Source organism: Corythoichthys intestinalis, chromosome 4 (assembly GCF_030265065.1).
Source record: "Corythoichthys intestinalis isolate RoL2023-P3 chromosome 4, ASM3026506v1, whole genome shotgun sequence".
NCBI lineage: Eukaryota > Metazoa > Chordata > Actinopteri > Syngnathiformes > Syngnathidae > Corythoichthys > Corythoichthys intestinalis.
Window position 1 is genome coordinate 21578200 of NC_080398.1, and position 14375 is coordinate 21592574.

A 14375-nucleotide genomic window follows, 5' to 3' on the forward strand; every position below is an offset into this window, starting at 1 on the left:
CAACAGCAGGAGCTGTGGTTAGATTTTGGTATAATGCTGCATGGGCTATGATCATGACGCTTCACCGCTTAACCGTCCCTCTCCTCCCCCGATATCCCACCCCCCACCTCTTGTCTCTTTCTCTTCACCCAGGCTCCTACCTTACCCACGAGGCCAGCGGCTTGGACGAACACGGCGAAGTGCAGGAGGCCTTCCTCAACGGCAATGATGCCAGCCAGGGCAAGAAGGAGTACCTACTGTAGCCCTCTCGTCATTCTCTGACCTCATCCCTGTGCCCCCCCCCCCCCCCCCCCCCAAATCCCACATCATATATACATACAGTACATACATACACGCGCACACACTTTGGAAATTAACTATATACACAAAAGCCAACCCACATTTTAAATAGAATGAGACCGTAGAGAGCCATTTGAGGCTACACAAAATGCTTTCTGTACATCCGAGATGGTAAAAGGAGTCTAACAATAGTAAATGGTTTGGTGTTCTTTCACAAAGATACTTTCAAGAAGCGCAGGGCTGAATAATAAGTGGCAGATAATGGCAGTAATTTCGCAGCCAATTTTAAAAGCATCCCTATTGTGTGTTATTTAACATTGGGTTGCTAACCAAGAAGTGAGTCTTTTGACTTAGATCGACACAACGGAAGTGTTGTAAATTGTGGGAGGGGAAAAAAAAATCCTAATTCAGTGGTGCCTTGAGTTAGGAGTGAGCCAACTTTCAGGTTTTGGAAGATACAAGCCGTTGTTCGAGCAAAAATTCAAGATGTGAGCACTGTAGGGCAGGGGTCCCCAACCTTTTTTGCACCAAGGAGCGGTGTGATTGGGGTCATTTTTTCACGGACCGGTGTTCTATCAAATTTTGCACCCTTATAAAATTTTGCTCCTAAAGCTTTTGTGGCGGTGAAAAAAAGCCCTCTATCATACATCAACATACATGTGCAGCACGAAAATGGCGTAAATTAATGCTTAACGACACGACGAAGTCGTTAAGTGAGAGAGCTTCGTGCAGTTGTTGTGTGCGGCTAACATGGCAAACGTAAGTTAATATTCCTTTCTTTAAAGAAAGTTTGTAGTGTGTACTTTGGAATCACTGCATTCGTGGTCATTTTTAACCTTACGCGCATGCCAAATCTGTCAGAACACCGGCAATGTGCAGCAGAAAAATACAGCAAATATAAAATAACATTTGTTTTTAGCCCCGTCGTGTTAAGTGCAGGGAAAATACAACTCACCCACTGAATTAGTGGGAGGCCTGAGCTTGTTTCGTTTAGACGAGATGGTCCTGAAATGGGAGAGTGAGAGAAGCCCGCTTCACAAAGATACGATGTTGGAAATTGGAGCACAGTTTTCAATGCTCTCCTAGCGATGTCAGAATTTTCCGAAATGACTTTAATCCAGAACCTCGGTAGAGTTGTTGTCTCAAATGTACGTTTAAGGTCGCCGTGATTTGTGATCTCTACAAGCTGATATTCCTGTTGCACAGACATGTTCGAATCACTCGGGTTATTCACATACGGGTTACGAATCCAGTCCTTCGCAGTTCGTGGGTCTTTAGTGATTGGGAAGTACCATAGATTCTGTTTTCTTCGAGGTTGTAGGCTCATCTTCTGGCTCGTCAGGTGCCCTTTTCCCCGTAAAAAATCTGTCCAAAGACGTCTGTTTTTCAGTCATTCTAGTGTGGGGGCTAATTATTTCCGGGAACAAATGTGATGCGCCCGCCCTACGTCATACATCATTATCGAGGACAAGCGCACATAGATATGGCGGAAAACACTCAGGTGACTTGAAGTTCCGCTCTGAGACCCCCAATTTTCATCACTGTCCGATATGCACGTGTGATACATCATTGGAAAGCTTAAAATTTTCTGGGGAAGAACATTTTTGGGCATTTTTTTTTTTTTTTTAATGTTTTTTAAACAGCAAAACCCTATCTGGAGGTGAGAGCACGCGAGAGCAGAATTACAGACGCCACGAATTTAACGAGATAATATCGCGTACTTACCTTGTTTCGATCCAAAAACTCCATGTCGCATGTATCACTCAGTGTCAAGACACAGCTTTGAATGGCCACAGCTGGATTTTGGGGGGATTTTATGGGTGAAACATGGTAATATAACAATGGTCGTAATGCAGAAATCGCAGACATCAAGGAGTAATCAAGATTTTCATATATTTACCCTTTTAAACGTTTTGTTTTTTTTTTTCTTCAATTTTTCTTTGTTTGGATCGATTATTTATCATCTAAGATATCAGGGAAAATGCGACAGTGACAAAAAAATACAATTTAGCGATAGTTATGAAGTAGATATCCGTGACTTTTTTACAGACGCCATTTTTTTCACTGTGACGTAATTTGTTTAAAAGTTAAAAATATGCGAGTGAATAATTTTTTTTTTTTTTTTTTTTTTTTTTTAAATCAAAATATAAGACATCAATTAATGATAGCTAAATAAGCTAAATATGGCAGACATTTTGAATAATAAATATAATTACCTTGTTTTCATGGCTGGGTTGAAACAAAAACGGTTGTGCGGCGTATGTAAACAGGGGTTTGCAGGGTAAAACGGACAAATTAATCATAGTTTGGGGGCGTAATTCGCCATGAATCTGCTATGGCAGCATATAGACATATTGTTCTATCAAACACAACAGCTGTTTTGGCATAAAATACAACAGTTTCTTTTAAAGAGGAGTGCAAGAGCAGAAACTGCTTTTTCAGTCTTGTCTGTGTTTTCCGCCACATACAAGAGGAGTGCAAGAGCAGAAATTGCTTTTTAAGTCAAGGATATTGGTGTGTTAAGGGGCACACGCCAAAGTTAATTTGGCCAGAATGCAGTCGTTAATAAATTATTATTTCTGTGCAGCCCGGTAGCAGATGCACCACGGACCAGTACTGGTCTGCGGCCCGGCGGTTGGGGACCCCTGCTGTGGGGGCAGTGAACTTAACTCTACTGAAACAAGTTTACATAGTAAGAAATTCTTTCTTGCTTCTTCAAAATAGAAATTCCCAGTTGAAGTTTACTGTAAAACTGAACATATGACAAAGAGAAATTCATTTGGTGTATTAAAAAACAACTACACAAGTTTGCCTCCAGCTAACTTAATACTTAATGTTAACGTATAATGTACCCTTTCCAGCAAGAGATATTGAATTCTTTACATTCTGATTTTCTTATCAAAAAACACATTTAGATTTTTGGTCATTTTGTGAGATTCATTGCAATGGGAAAAGATAATTTGAGATAATGTTTAGCGTGGTCATGGAACGAATTAAACTAACTTGTGAACGGACTGCTGCATGTCTATTTCACGATTTGAAGTCTCTATACCAATACTTTTTGACTTGTTTGACTCTCCTGCTGGGGGGTTAAGTGATTTCTTTTCTTCAACACATCAGGGAAAGGCAGTTGTCTTTCTTTTGAGTTCCCTGCCTCTGTTATTCCGTCCATTCTATCTCCCCAGCCTTCTTGTCGTCTCCGCTTTTTTCAACTCCCTAGAATGAAAGGATTAGCGTCCAGCCGCGTTCCTGACGGAGACGAAAAGGAATATGACTCACAATGACATTAAAGAAAGGCTTAATTATTTTTGAATGTCATTAAGGGGATAAAAAGGGTTTAGAAATCTTAATGGGAAGGTCAAGAAAAAGGGGAAGGCAAAACACTGGATGAGACCAAAAAAAAACAGCTCTTTGAATGCTACAACACACACACACGCAAACATTCACTCATATGTAAACATGTTGACAAAACGAGTATACATATCTCTGAATTCCTTATTTGTATAAAAAAAAGTGACAGATGCGTAAATTAAACTTTTAAGAGAGAACAAACTGTTTACTATTGCATTATGAAACTATACTATACTAACAGAATATTAGCCTATAGAGGCGCAAAGCCGAACAAACTACTGTCCAGTGATCTTTAAAGAAAAAAAAAGAAAAAAACAAACAAAAAAATGTCTTTATCAGAAACCTACTAAGGTGTATTAGGGTCGCACTGAAAAGATAAAAATATATAATGTTACAGTACTAGAAAGTCACAATGAGTTTGTTATTTAATCTGAAATAATGTGTTCCGTAATTTTTGGACTATAAGGCACACTTGACTATATACCACACCCACCAAATTTAACAGATTAACATATATACAGTCATGTGAAAAAACACCCCATAAAATATTCAGTTCTTTATTAAGAAATGTTCACATTTCAACATCTGATCTTGTTTTTCTGTATCACTGGAAAAGAAAATGATTTAATTGCAGGTAAACAACAAAAACAACATTGTTATACTCATTAAACCAAATATATCAAAAAATGCATTAACAGTTAGGACACACTACCACCTAATAGCCAGTCTTACCGCCTTTGGCTGAAATAACTTCAGTGAGATCCGTGGTGTTACCAGGATGCCAGGTGTGGGTGGGCATTAGTCTTACCTGAGGGGGGGGACTACAATGCCCAAGTAGGTCGAAATCCAGCTTAGGGCTACTGCACATTAAAACATGTTTTGTTTTCTCCTTGAGATAACTGTTGTTTTGATTTGGTCTAAACAATTAAAAGTTGATTTGATTTTATTTGACTTAGAACACATCCATAACTGAACAGTAGAAACATGCAGGTGACACTTTTTTTTTTTGTTCCGCAGCCACTTTGAGCTCAATTTGACCCTCTTAGAATGCTTCAAAATGCACCAAAATCGGCAGGCAGGTCAAGACAGGTGCAATCTTTGATACAGTGTAAAGACAAATTCCAAATACACTATGTCGTGCCAAGCGCCCCCCCCCCCCCCCCGCAGTCATTCTTTTTCCCGCAGACGCTTTGAGCCCTACTTAGACCCCCCCCCAAAATGCTTCAAAACTCAACAGCCAGGTGAACACTGGTGAAAACTTTGATAAAATGTAAAAAAAAAAAAAAAAAAAAAAAAAAAAAACATTCAAAATATGTGTAAATGTGTGTTGCGCCCCCTGGGAACAAAACCAGCATTTCATTTCATTTTCATTTTTTTTAAGGTGAAAGAGGAGGTAACAACGCAAAGTTAAAACTTAGAACACATCAGTACTATATGAATGAGATACCATACGCGGTGCCCAGACTGCCGTTAGTACTACATCCTGTTTTCTTTGAGTGGGTAGAGCGTGTCCGTGGGTGGGCGCTGACCACCCCTGCCCCTCCCCGGTAACGCCCCTGAGTGAGATGCTTTTTGTGGCCATCTACCAGTCTTTGACATCGATCTGAAGAAAGTTTGCCCCACTCCTCAACGCAGGATACTTTCAACAGTGAGATGTTTGAGGGGTTTCAGGCATGTACACACCGTTTCAAGTCACCCCACAGCATCTCAATGGGATTAAGATCTGGGCTTTGACTCAGCCATTCCAGGACTCTCCATTACTTTTCAGCCAGTCTTTGGTGGATTCACTGGTATGTTTTGGCTCATTGTCATGTTGCAGGGTCCAGTTTCATTTCAGCTTTAAATTTTTCACAGGTGATCTCACATGTTCCTCAAGCACTCTCTGATACATGATAGAATTCATGGTGGATTCTATGATGGTGAGCTGGCCAGGTCCTGCTGTAGCCAAGCATCCCCAAACCATGACACTTCCACCTCCATGCTTCACAGTTGGTATGAGGTTTTTTTCCTAAAATACTGTATTGGGTTTACGCCAAACATGTCCTCTGTTCTGGTGTCCAAATAATTTAATTTTAGATTAATCTGTCCAAAGAACATTATTCAAGAAGTCTTGGTCTTTGTCTCCATTCACTCTGGCAAACTTCAGTCTGGCCTTTCTTGGAGAGTAAAGTTTCTTCCTTGCACACCTCCCATGAATGTTAAATTTGTGTGACTTACTGATTGTAGAGGCATGCAGTTTCATATCAACAGTAGCGAGAGCCTGCTGTAGGTCCCATGATTACATTTTAGGGTTTTTGGTGACTTCTTTTAGCATCTTATGGACTGCTGTTGGCAGTTGTTTTGAATGTCCTCCACTTGTACACTTTTTTTCGGACAATGGAAAAGCGGAATTTATATTATTTTGAGATCTTTTGAAATCCTTTACCAGACTCATATGTGTCTACAATCTTCTTTCTGACGGCCTCAGACAGCTCCTTTGATCTCACCATGCTGTTTTCTCTCACTTCAACAGTCAGTCACTGTTGAAAGTATTCTGCATTGAGTGGGGCAAACTTTCTTCAGACTTATGTCAAAGACTGGTAGACGGCTTCAAAAAGTGTCTCACTAAAGTTATTTCAGCCAAAGGGGGTAACACTAGGTATTAGTTGGTAGGGTGTCCTAACTTTTTCCTCAGTTAGAATATACATTTTTGTTGATATATTTTGTTTAATGAGTAAAGAAACGTTAATTTTTCTTGTTTACCTGCAATTAAATCACTTTCTTTTCCAGCGATAAAGAAAAACATGATCAGACATTGATATGTGAACATTTCTTAATAAAAAAACTGAATATTTCACAGGGTGTCCTAATTTTTTCACATAAGTGTTAACCACACGGAACTATAAACTGCAGGCTTGCACAGTGTGTTATGGGATATTTACACCAGCTGACATGCAGCTCACCAGATTGTAAAAATCCATAAAATGCATTGGATTATAAACAGCTGGTTTCAAAACGGGGGTAAAGTAGTTGTTTATAGTAAAAAAAATACAGTAATAATGATCTTTAGAGAAAAATATGGTAACTGCTGGTATCAGACTGTTACGTAATAACACGTTCTGTAATTTTTTTCATGCTCAGATATACAGTTTTTTATTTTTTTCTAAATCCTTTTACCAAAATGTTAGGTAGAGAGCTTTTTAGTTTCGCAATTGAAATTTCCTGCCAAAAAAAAAAAAAAAAAGATTTCCCTCATATTGCATTTTTCCAGTTTCTCCCCCAAAAAGTTTTCCAACAGCATAATGGCATATTGCATGGATTTTTATGACTGTTTTATTTATTTTTTCTTCATTCGAGTGTGGCCCTAATACTCCTGTGTAAAAACCAGAGGTCTTATCGATTTTTTTTCTAAATTAATTATTCTTGTTTGAATATGATTGTTGTTACTGTTATTATTATTGACGTTGTTATTATGAAAATTGTAAATGTTAAAAGAATTGTACACTTCTTATGCTTTGTTTTTAATTCTAATGTAGAACAGTTGCTGTCTTCTTTTTATCCCATGACTTTTCCTGCGCTCTTCAAGGTAGTTCTCTTTCTCTCCCTCTTCTTCTCCTGTGCCTAGATGTTGCCTCTCCTTCTCTTTCATTGTTAATTTCGGTGTCCATGTGTCATGGTTGATATACAGTATAGCTATTTCTTTATAGGGGAAAGCTACAAAGCACGAGAAAATAAAAAAAGACTCCATATATATAACTGATCTGTGTGGTGTTCTTTTTTTTTTATATTGTAATTAGCAGGTGCTGTTTTCCAAGCCGAGAAAACGCAACAGGAGACGACGGTGCACGTGATTGAATCGATGGGGAATTTTCAAGTCGTATGCGCTCAAGGCTGAAGATAAAGACGTGGAAGGCGGTGGAGCTTGTCAATTGCGAGTAAACAAAGCCGACGGAAGCGTGGCGCTGCTAATGAATCATAAAGCTGATAAAAGAAGGCAAGGAGCAAAAATAGCTACTGTTAAATTCGCGCCCGATCGTTACTCGATTTTGTCGTCAAGCACTCAACACGTCCATCTGTACGCAGAGCTAAATTTGAAAGCGGGCGGAGGTCGCTAGGGTGACGGATCAATGGAAGGCCTCCATGCTGGCCTGTCATAAAGAAAGATTGTCAAGCAGCAATCAAAGTAATGGACTCGCAAGGCAGCTGGCGACATGAGTTGACAGCACAACAGCAGACATGTCTGCAGTTTATTATGATGTTATTTGAAGGTAGCCAATCCTATCAGGACTAGCGTGATGGATAGCTAATAAAAGGTCTGATATGGCCCCTTTATTTGTCTTCAAGCCTCAAGTGTCCTTCATCTATTTCCCAGTGGGCTTCACCATGTGACAATTTGGACTCAAAAAACGGTATAAACACCGCAAAAGTCGAGAAAAATGACAAAGTTGTCAAAATAATTATTCAGTGGTGGGAGGTTCATTTGGGACGTGGGCCCTTCGTAAGAAGTGACGTAATCCAGTTCTTGGTACCTCCATCACTTCGGAAAAAGAAAAAAGACCACAAACAAAACTAAGATGGGAACTGCGTTTATAGTATCTCCCACCTGCTGAGTCTCATTCACAAATCCAACACGGTCAATGTTAGTTTTTGTTTTGATATTCCACCTACGTACTCACAAAAAAACCTGTCTTCTGCTACAGAGGTTTAGTTCAAACAGACAGCAAGTAGTTTGATATTTTTTGACAGTTGTACTGCCAAGCATTCAATTTTTGAAAGAAAAAGATACAATTTTTTTTTACCATGTTACAGAAATTCACAACTAGGCAACGTTTTAAAAACAAGTGCGGAACTGAATTTACAGTGATGGCCAAAAGTATTGGGGCCCCTGCAATTCTGTCAGATAATGCTCAATTTCTTCCAGAAAATGATTGCAATTACAAATGCTTTGGTAGTGATATCTTCATTTATTTTGCTTGCAATGAAAAAACACAGACTTCAAACTTTCAGACTTCATAATGCCATGCACACGGTCAAGCAGTCCAGTGCCAGAGGTAGCAAAGTAACCCCAAAACATCAGGAAACCTCTGCCATGTTTGACTGTGGGGACCGTGTTCTTTTCTTTGAAGGCCTCGTTTTTCTCCCTGTAAACTCTATGTTAATGCCTTTTCCCAAAAAGCTCTACTTTTGTCCCATCTGACCAGAAAATACTTTCAAAACATTTTTGGCTTTCCCAGGTAAGTTTTGGCAAACTCCAGCCTGGCTTTTTTTCTATGTCTCTGGGTCAGAAGTGGGGTCTTCCTGGGTATCCTACCCTAGAGCCCCTTTTCATTCAGACGCCGACGGATAGTTCGGGTTGACACTGTTGTACCCTCGGACTGCAGGACAGCTTGAACTTGTTAGGATGTTAGTCAAGGTTCTTTATCCTGCATAATCTTTTGTTGAAATCTCTCATCAATTTTTCTTTTCCGTCCACATCTTGGGAGGTTAGCCACAGTGCCATGGGCTTTACACTTATTGATGACACTGCCCATGGTAGACACAGGAACATTCAGGTCTTTGGAGATGGACTTGTATTCTTGAGATTTCCTATGCTTCCTCACGATTTTGCTTCTCAAGTCCTCAGACAGTTCTTGGGTCTTCTTTCTTTTCGCCATGCTCAATGTTGTACACACAAGGACAAAGGACAGAGGTTGAGTCAACTTGAATCCATTTTAACGGGCTGCAACTGTGATTTAGTTACTGTCATCACCTGTTATGTGCCACAGGTAAGTAACAGGTGTTGTTAATTACACAAATTAGAGAAGCATTACATGATTTTTCAAAGGGTGCCAATACTTTTCTCAGCCCATTTTTGGAGTTTTGTGTAAAATGATAATGATTTATTTTGAACCCATTCTTTTTTGTGTTTTTTTTTTATTGCAAGCAAAATAAATGAAGATATTACTATTACATTTGTAATTGCAATCATTTTCTGGAAGAAATTTAGCATTATCTGACAGAATTGCAGGGGTGCGAATATGTTTGGCCAGCACTGTACGGATGTCCTCTGCACCTGGCCTTTTAAAGTTTACCAGTACCATATGACGTCTTCTCGAGCATTTCCGACAAACGGGTCATTCATGGGCCTTTGAAAACAACAAGCATTAAGCTTTTAGATGTGATTGAACCACAGCAAGCCCAGTCATCGACGAGTCTAATCGATAGACATGAGAGAGCCTGACTAGAAGCGAACGCATATTCCTCCTTGAGTTTATGGCATCCGGTGAGCAGGACATAATGCGGGCGATAATGACAACGTCAAGTCGATGAACGCCTCATTCACTTCTGTGAGCAATTGTTGGAGCCAATTGCGAAAGGCTCCCATTTACGACCATCGTATTTCATTTGTATGAGTTGTCGTAAACATGATGCAACGGCCAATCTCAATGTCTTTACATCATTGATGTGTACCTATCCGTACATTTAAGTAGGATATTGTGGAAAGTGCAGGCTGTCTGATTTAAGCGACGTGGGCCTGGTGAGATGTGTTTAAAGTGGCATCGACTTGAGTGTGTTGAAGCATAATCAGGAAGTCGAGAGCTTTGAAAGCAGACAGAACAATTGAATGGTGAAGCAAGAACAATCTATAGTTTTATCCCCTTTCACTTTCACAGGTTTAGCTTTAAAAAGTATGTCTTGGCAGTTGTAAGTGATAAAATATAAGGGAGAACTTAGTATTTTGCACTTATTCGGTATACCGGCATGGCCTAATGAGATCCAATGTAGGAGCTTTAGCTGAATAAGGTGATCGAAACATTCAGTAAGCTCTCAGTATGATGCATTAGAGTCATAAATATATAGTATTACCTTGAATCATTATCCAGTCTGTGACTAATGCGCTTATAAAAAAATAAAAAACTTTAAAACATTTAAACTACTTTTCCTATTGTGAATTATTTGACCCAAAGTCAGCAGCATGATACCCTAGAACTCCGTTTTGGATTGAAATTTGAGTTCCAGCCCTTTGTTTGTAGTTTGCTGGTTCTCCCAACATCTCCACAAACTGTTATTTTTATTTTATGTTATTCTTAGATGTGAATTTGAAAAGTTGTTTTGTCTATACACCCTGGGGTTGGCAACCAGTTCAGAATTACCCAGCTGTGCACTCGACATCAGCAGGAGTAGGCACCGGCTCACCTACCAATTTAATGAAGACAATCAGTACAGAAAATAGAAGGTAAGCCAAATTTCTGTTGTTTATTTGTTTCTAATTAGTTGTATGGCCACATATTTTATTAGAGAGTCTACAACAAGAACACTGAAAGATGTTTACATCAGAATTAGCAGATAGCCGATTTTCATCTGCAGTCCAGAATCATTGGCTAGTAGCATGATGCAGTGGAGCCATAAATACACATTAGCACCATGAACCACAAGCTATTTTCTGACTCAGCTCTGCTAAAAATATTTATTAAAAATAATTTTAAGATAAGATATGCTTTATGTCAAAGGAAAAGGCAAAAGTGTATCTTTTGACGCTGGCAGAAATTATATATACTGCAGTGTGCAATGTTCTAATGGTTAGAGATGCCGGTTTGTAAGGTGGAGTTTATGCGAGGCCAAAACACAGGGAAGATGGGACCCAAGACAGGCATTCAGGAGGTTGTGAAAGGAAATATTCCAAAGACGTTGGCCAACAAAATTGGGAAAAAAATAGTTTTGAACAATCTTTAAACTAAGCTTGAGAACGATAAACCGATATGACCAGATATTCGGTTTTACAGGTGAGAGATACAGCTGTATCGATCGTAAAGTTATCATTCGACAGTAATTAGCCATTAAATATTCAATGAACCGATGGTAGGGATAGAATTCGGCTATCGCGAGCACAAGAATCGGCTTCTAATGCCTAGTTCAATGCACTGTTTAATATGATAATAATATAGCTTTTACCTCACATGCTGCGCTTGTGTCATTCACCACGCAGCGCACTTAGATTGAGACCGCCGTCGTGGTTGCCTCAACTTCCCATTCATTTCGGCAGAACCGCTAGTAGTCGCCGTCATTACCCGATCATCACGAGCGTGTCATAACAATGCGATAGCTAACAAAACCACTGTACCGCACGGGCCGTAGCGTTTTCTTCACCGCCCAAAACGAAACTAGTAGTGGCAACGAAGCATCATGCTAAAACAATGGACGGTTTGCGCACCACGCCAGCAACGTGCAGCGATTGATTTTCAACACACCCCGGAAAACAAAAGTCGGACTTTGAAGTGACGAAGGCAGCCAGATCTGTTCGCATGGGACAGAGCTAGTGTGAAGTGTGAAGCGGTACAGAGATCGTGAGTTTTTAACCCTTAAAAATTACCCACTACAATGGTGGAAAGGGCGGCATATTGTTTCCACGAAACACAGTCACCTTAAACATGAACATGTGGATCAATTGATCTTCCTCAAGAAAAATCTGCCCTTCAAAAAAGATATAGACGGTGATGAGGAATTTAAAAAAAATGTGGAAGCATAGGCATAAGTGAATGACTTTGCTGTGTATAAGGTTAAAGTAATCATTATAGACCTGCCTGTCTAAAATGCCATGTTTTCCCCCCCAGTTATACCAGTGGTAAAGCATAATTTATTATTTATTTCTGATAACACCAGCAGGTTTAATTTTTTTTTCTAGAGCTGCTGCATATAATTAATATTTTTTGCTTGTAAGATGTTTACGTTGAAAGTTTGCACTTAAATTAATTACCTATTGTGTTCAAAACACCAGGAAATACAGTAATTAAATTACTGCACTTTATTGTTGTCTGTCACTGGAGTTTTATTTTATTATCAATCCCATCCAACAAAATGACGGTCATATACAGTTGTGGTCAAAAGTTTACATACACTTGTGAAGAACATAATGTCATGGCTCTTTTGAGTTTCCAGTTATTTCTACAACTCTGATTTTTCTCTGATAGAGTGATTGGAACAGATACTTCTTTGTCACAAAAAACAATCATGAAGTTTGGTTCTTTTATGACTTTATCATGGGTGAACAGAAAAAAGTGATCAAATCTGCTGGGTCAAAAATATACATACAGCAGCGCTAATATTTGGTAACATGTCCCTTGGCCATTTTCACTTCAATTAGGTGCTTTTGGTAGCCATCCACAAGCTTCTGGCAAGCTTCTGGTTGAATCTTTGACCACTCCTCTTGACAGAATTGGTGCAGTTCAGTTAAATTTGATGGCTTTCTGACATGGACTTGTTTCTTCAGCATTGTCCACAAGTTCTCAATGGGGTTTAAGTCAGGACTTTGGGAAGGCCATTCGAAAACCTTAATTCTAGCCTGATTTAGCCATTCCATTACCACTTTTGATGTGTGTTTGGGGTCATTGTCCTGTTGCAACACCCAACTGCGCCCAAGACGCAATCTTCGGGCTGATGACGTTAGGTTATCTTGAAGAATTTGAAGGTAATCCTCCTTCTTCATTATCCCATTTACTCTCTGTAAAGCACTAGTTCCATTGGCAGCAAAACAGCCCCACAGCATAATACTACCACCACCGTGCTTGACGGTAGGCATGGTGTACTTGGGGTTAAAGGCCTCACCTTTTCTCCTCCAAACATATTGCTGGGCATTGTGGCCAAACAGCTCGATTTTTGTTTCGTCTGACCACAGAACTTTCCTCCAGAAGGTCTTATCTTTGTCCATGTGATCAGCAGCAAACTTCAGTCGAGCCTTAAGGTGCCGTTTTTGGAGCAAGGGCTTCCTTCTTGCACGGCAGCCTCTCAGTCCATGGAGATGCAAAACACGCTTGACTGTGGACAATGACACCTGTGTTCCAGCAGCTTCAAATTGTTGGCAGATCTGCTTTTTGGTGATTCTTGGTTGAATCTTCACCCTCCTGACCAATTTTCTCTCAGCAGCAGGTGATAGCTTGCGTTTTCTTCCTGATCATGGCAGTGACAAAACAGTGCCATGCACTTTATACTTACAAACAATTGTTTGCACTGTTGCTCTTGGGACCTGCAGCTGCTTTGAAATGGCTCCAAGTGACTTTCCTGATTTGTTCAAGTCAATGATTCGCTTTTTCAGATCCATGTATGTATATTTTTGACCCAGCAGATTTGATCACTTTTTCTGTTAACCCATAATAAAGTCATAAAAGAACCAAACTTCATGAATGTTTTTTTGTGACAAAGAAGTATATGTTCCAATCACTCTATCGGAGAAAAATCAGAGTTGTAGAAATAACTGGAAACTCAAGAGAGGTATGGTTGGTATGAAATTTTGTTGTTTAATTTAATCTTTAATCTTTTTTTATATGTTTAAAATACTGTACGAACACACACAACAAATGTTTACTATCGTATCGTTCTCACTCTGTATCGAACCGTATCGTTCTTAAACTGTATCAAATCGTACCAATCGCTCGGCCTTGAAAATGTATTGTTTTTTTAATCGAATCGTAACCTGTGTATCTAGATACATATCGAATCGGCTTCATGCCAGAGATTCCCAACCCTACTTTAAACCGAGAAACCGAAGAAACAACACTTAATATGATGGGGGAAATTGTGTCACTCACTGAAGGCAACAATGAACCAACAGACTGAAGGAAAGAAGGGAACTAAATATAGATATATTGACAAGATATGAAGGCATACCTGGAAAAGACACAAGGGGCAAGATGGATGTCAGATTCATTATGGTTCGCGGGCCACATTCACAGCAATTAGATCTCAAGTGGACCAGACCAAGTTTACTTTTTGGCCAAATAAGTTGAAAATAA

General features: G+C 39.5%; 1 protein-coding gene across 5 annotated transcripts in view; it reads left to right on the top strand.

Moving 5' to 3' along the window:
• Nucleotides 1–7985, top strand: part of cadm4 (cell adhesion molecule 4) — a 468758-nt gene extending 460773 nt beyond the window's left edge. For 3 of the 5 annotated variants that reach the window (XM_057833338.1, XM_057833337.1, XM_057833340.1), the window contains one exon: nucleotides 133–7984. In XM_057833338.1, coding sequence (XP_057689321.1) covers nucleotides 133–242 — 110 coding nt within the window. In that variant the 3' untranslated portion in view covers nucleotides 243–7984. Of the gene's footprint in view, nucleotides 1–132 lie in introns of all 5 variants that reach the window. The other 2 variants (XM_057833339.1, XM_057833341.1) reach the window with 1 other exon arrangement.
• The last annotated feature ends 6390 nt before the right edge of the window (nucleotides 7986–14375 follow it).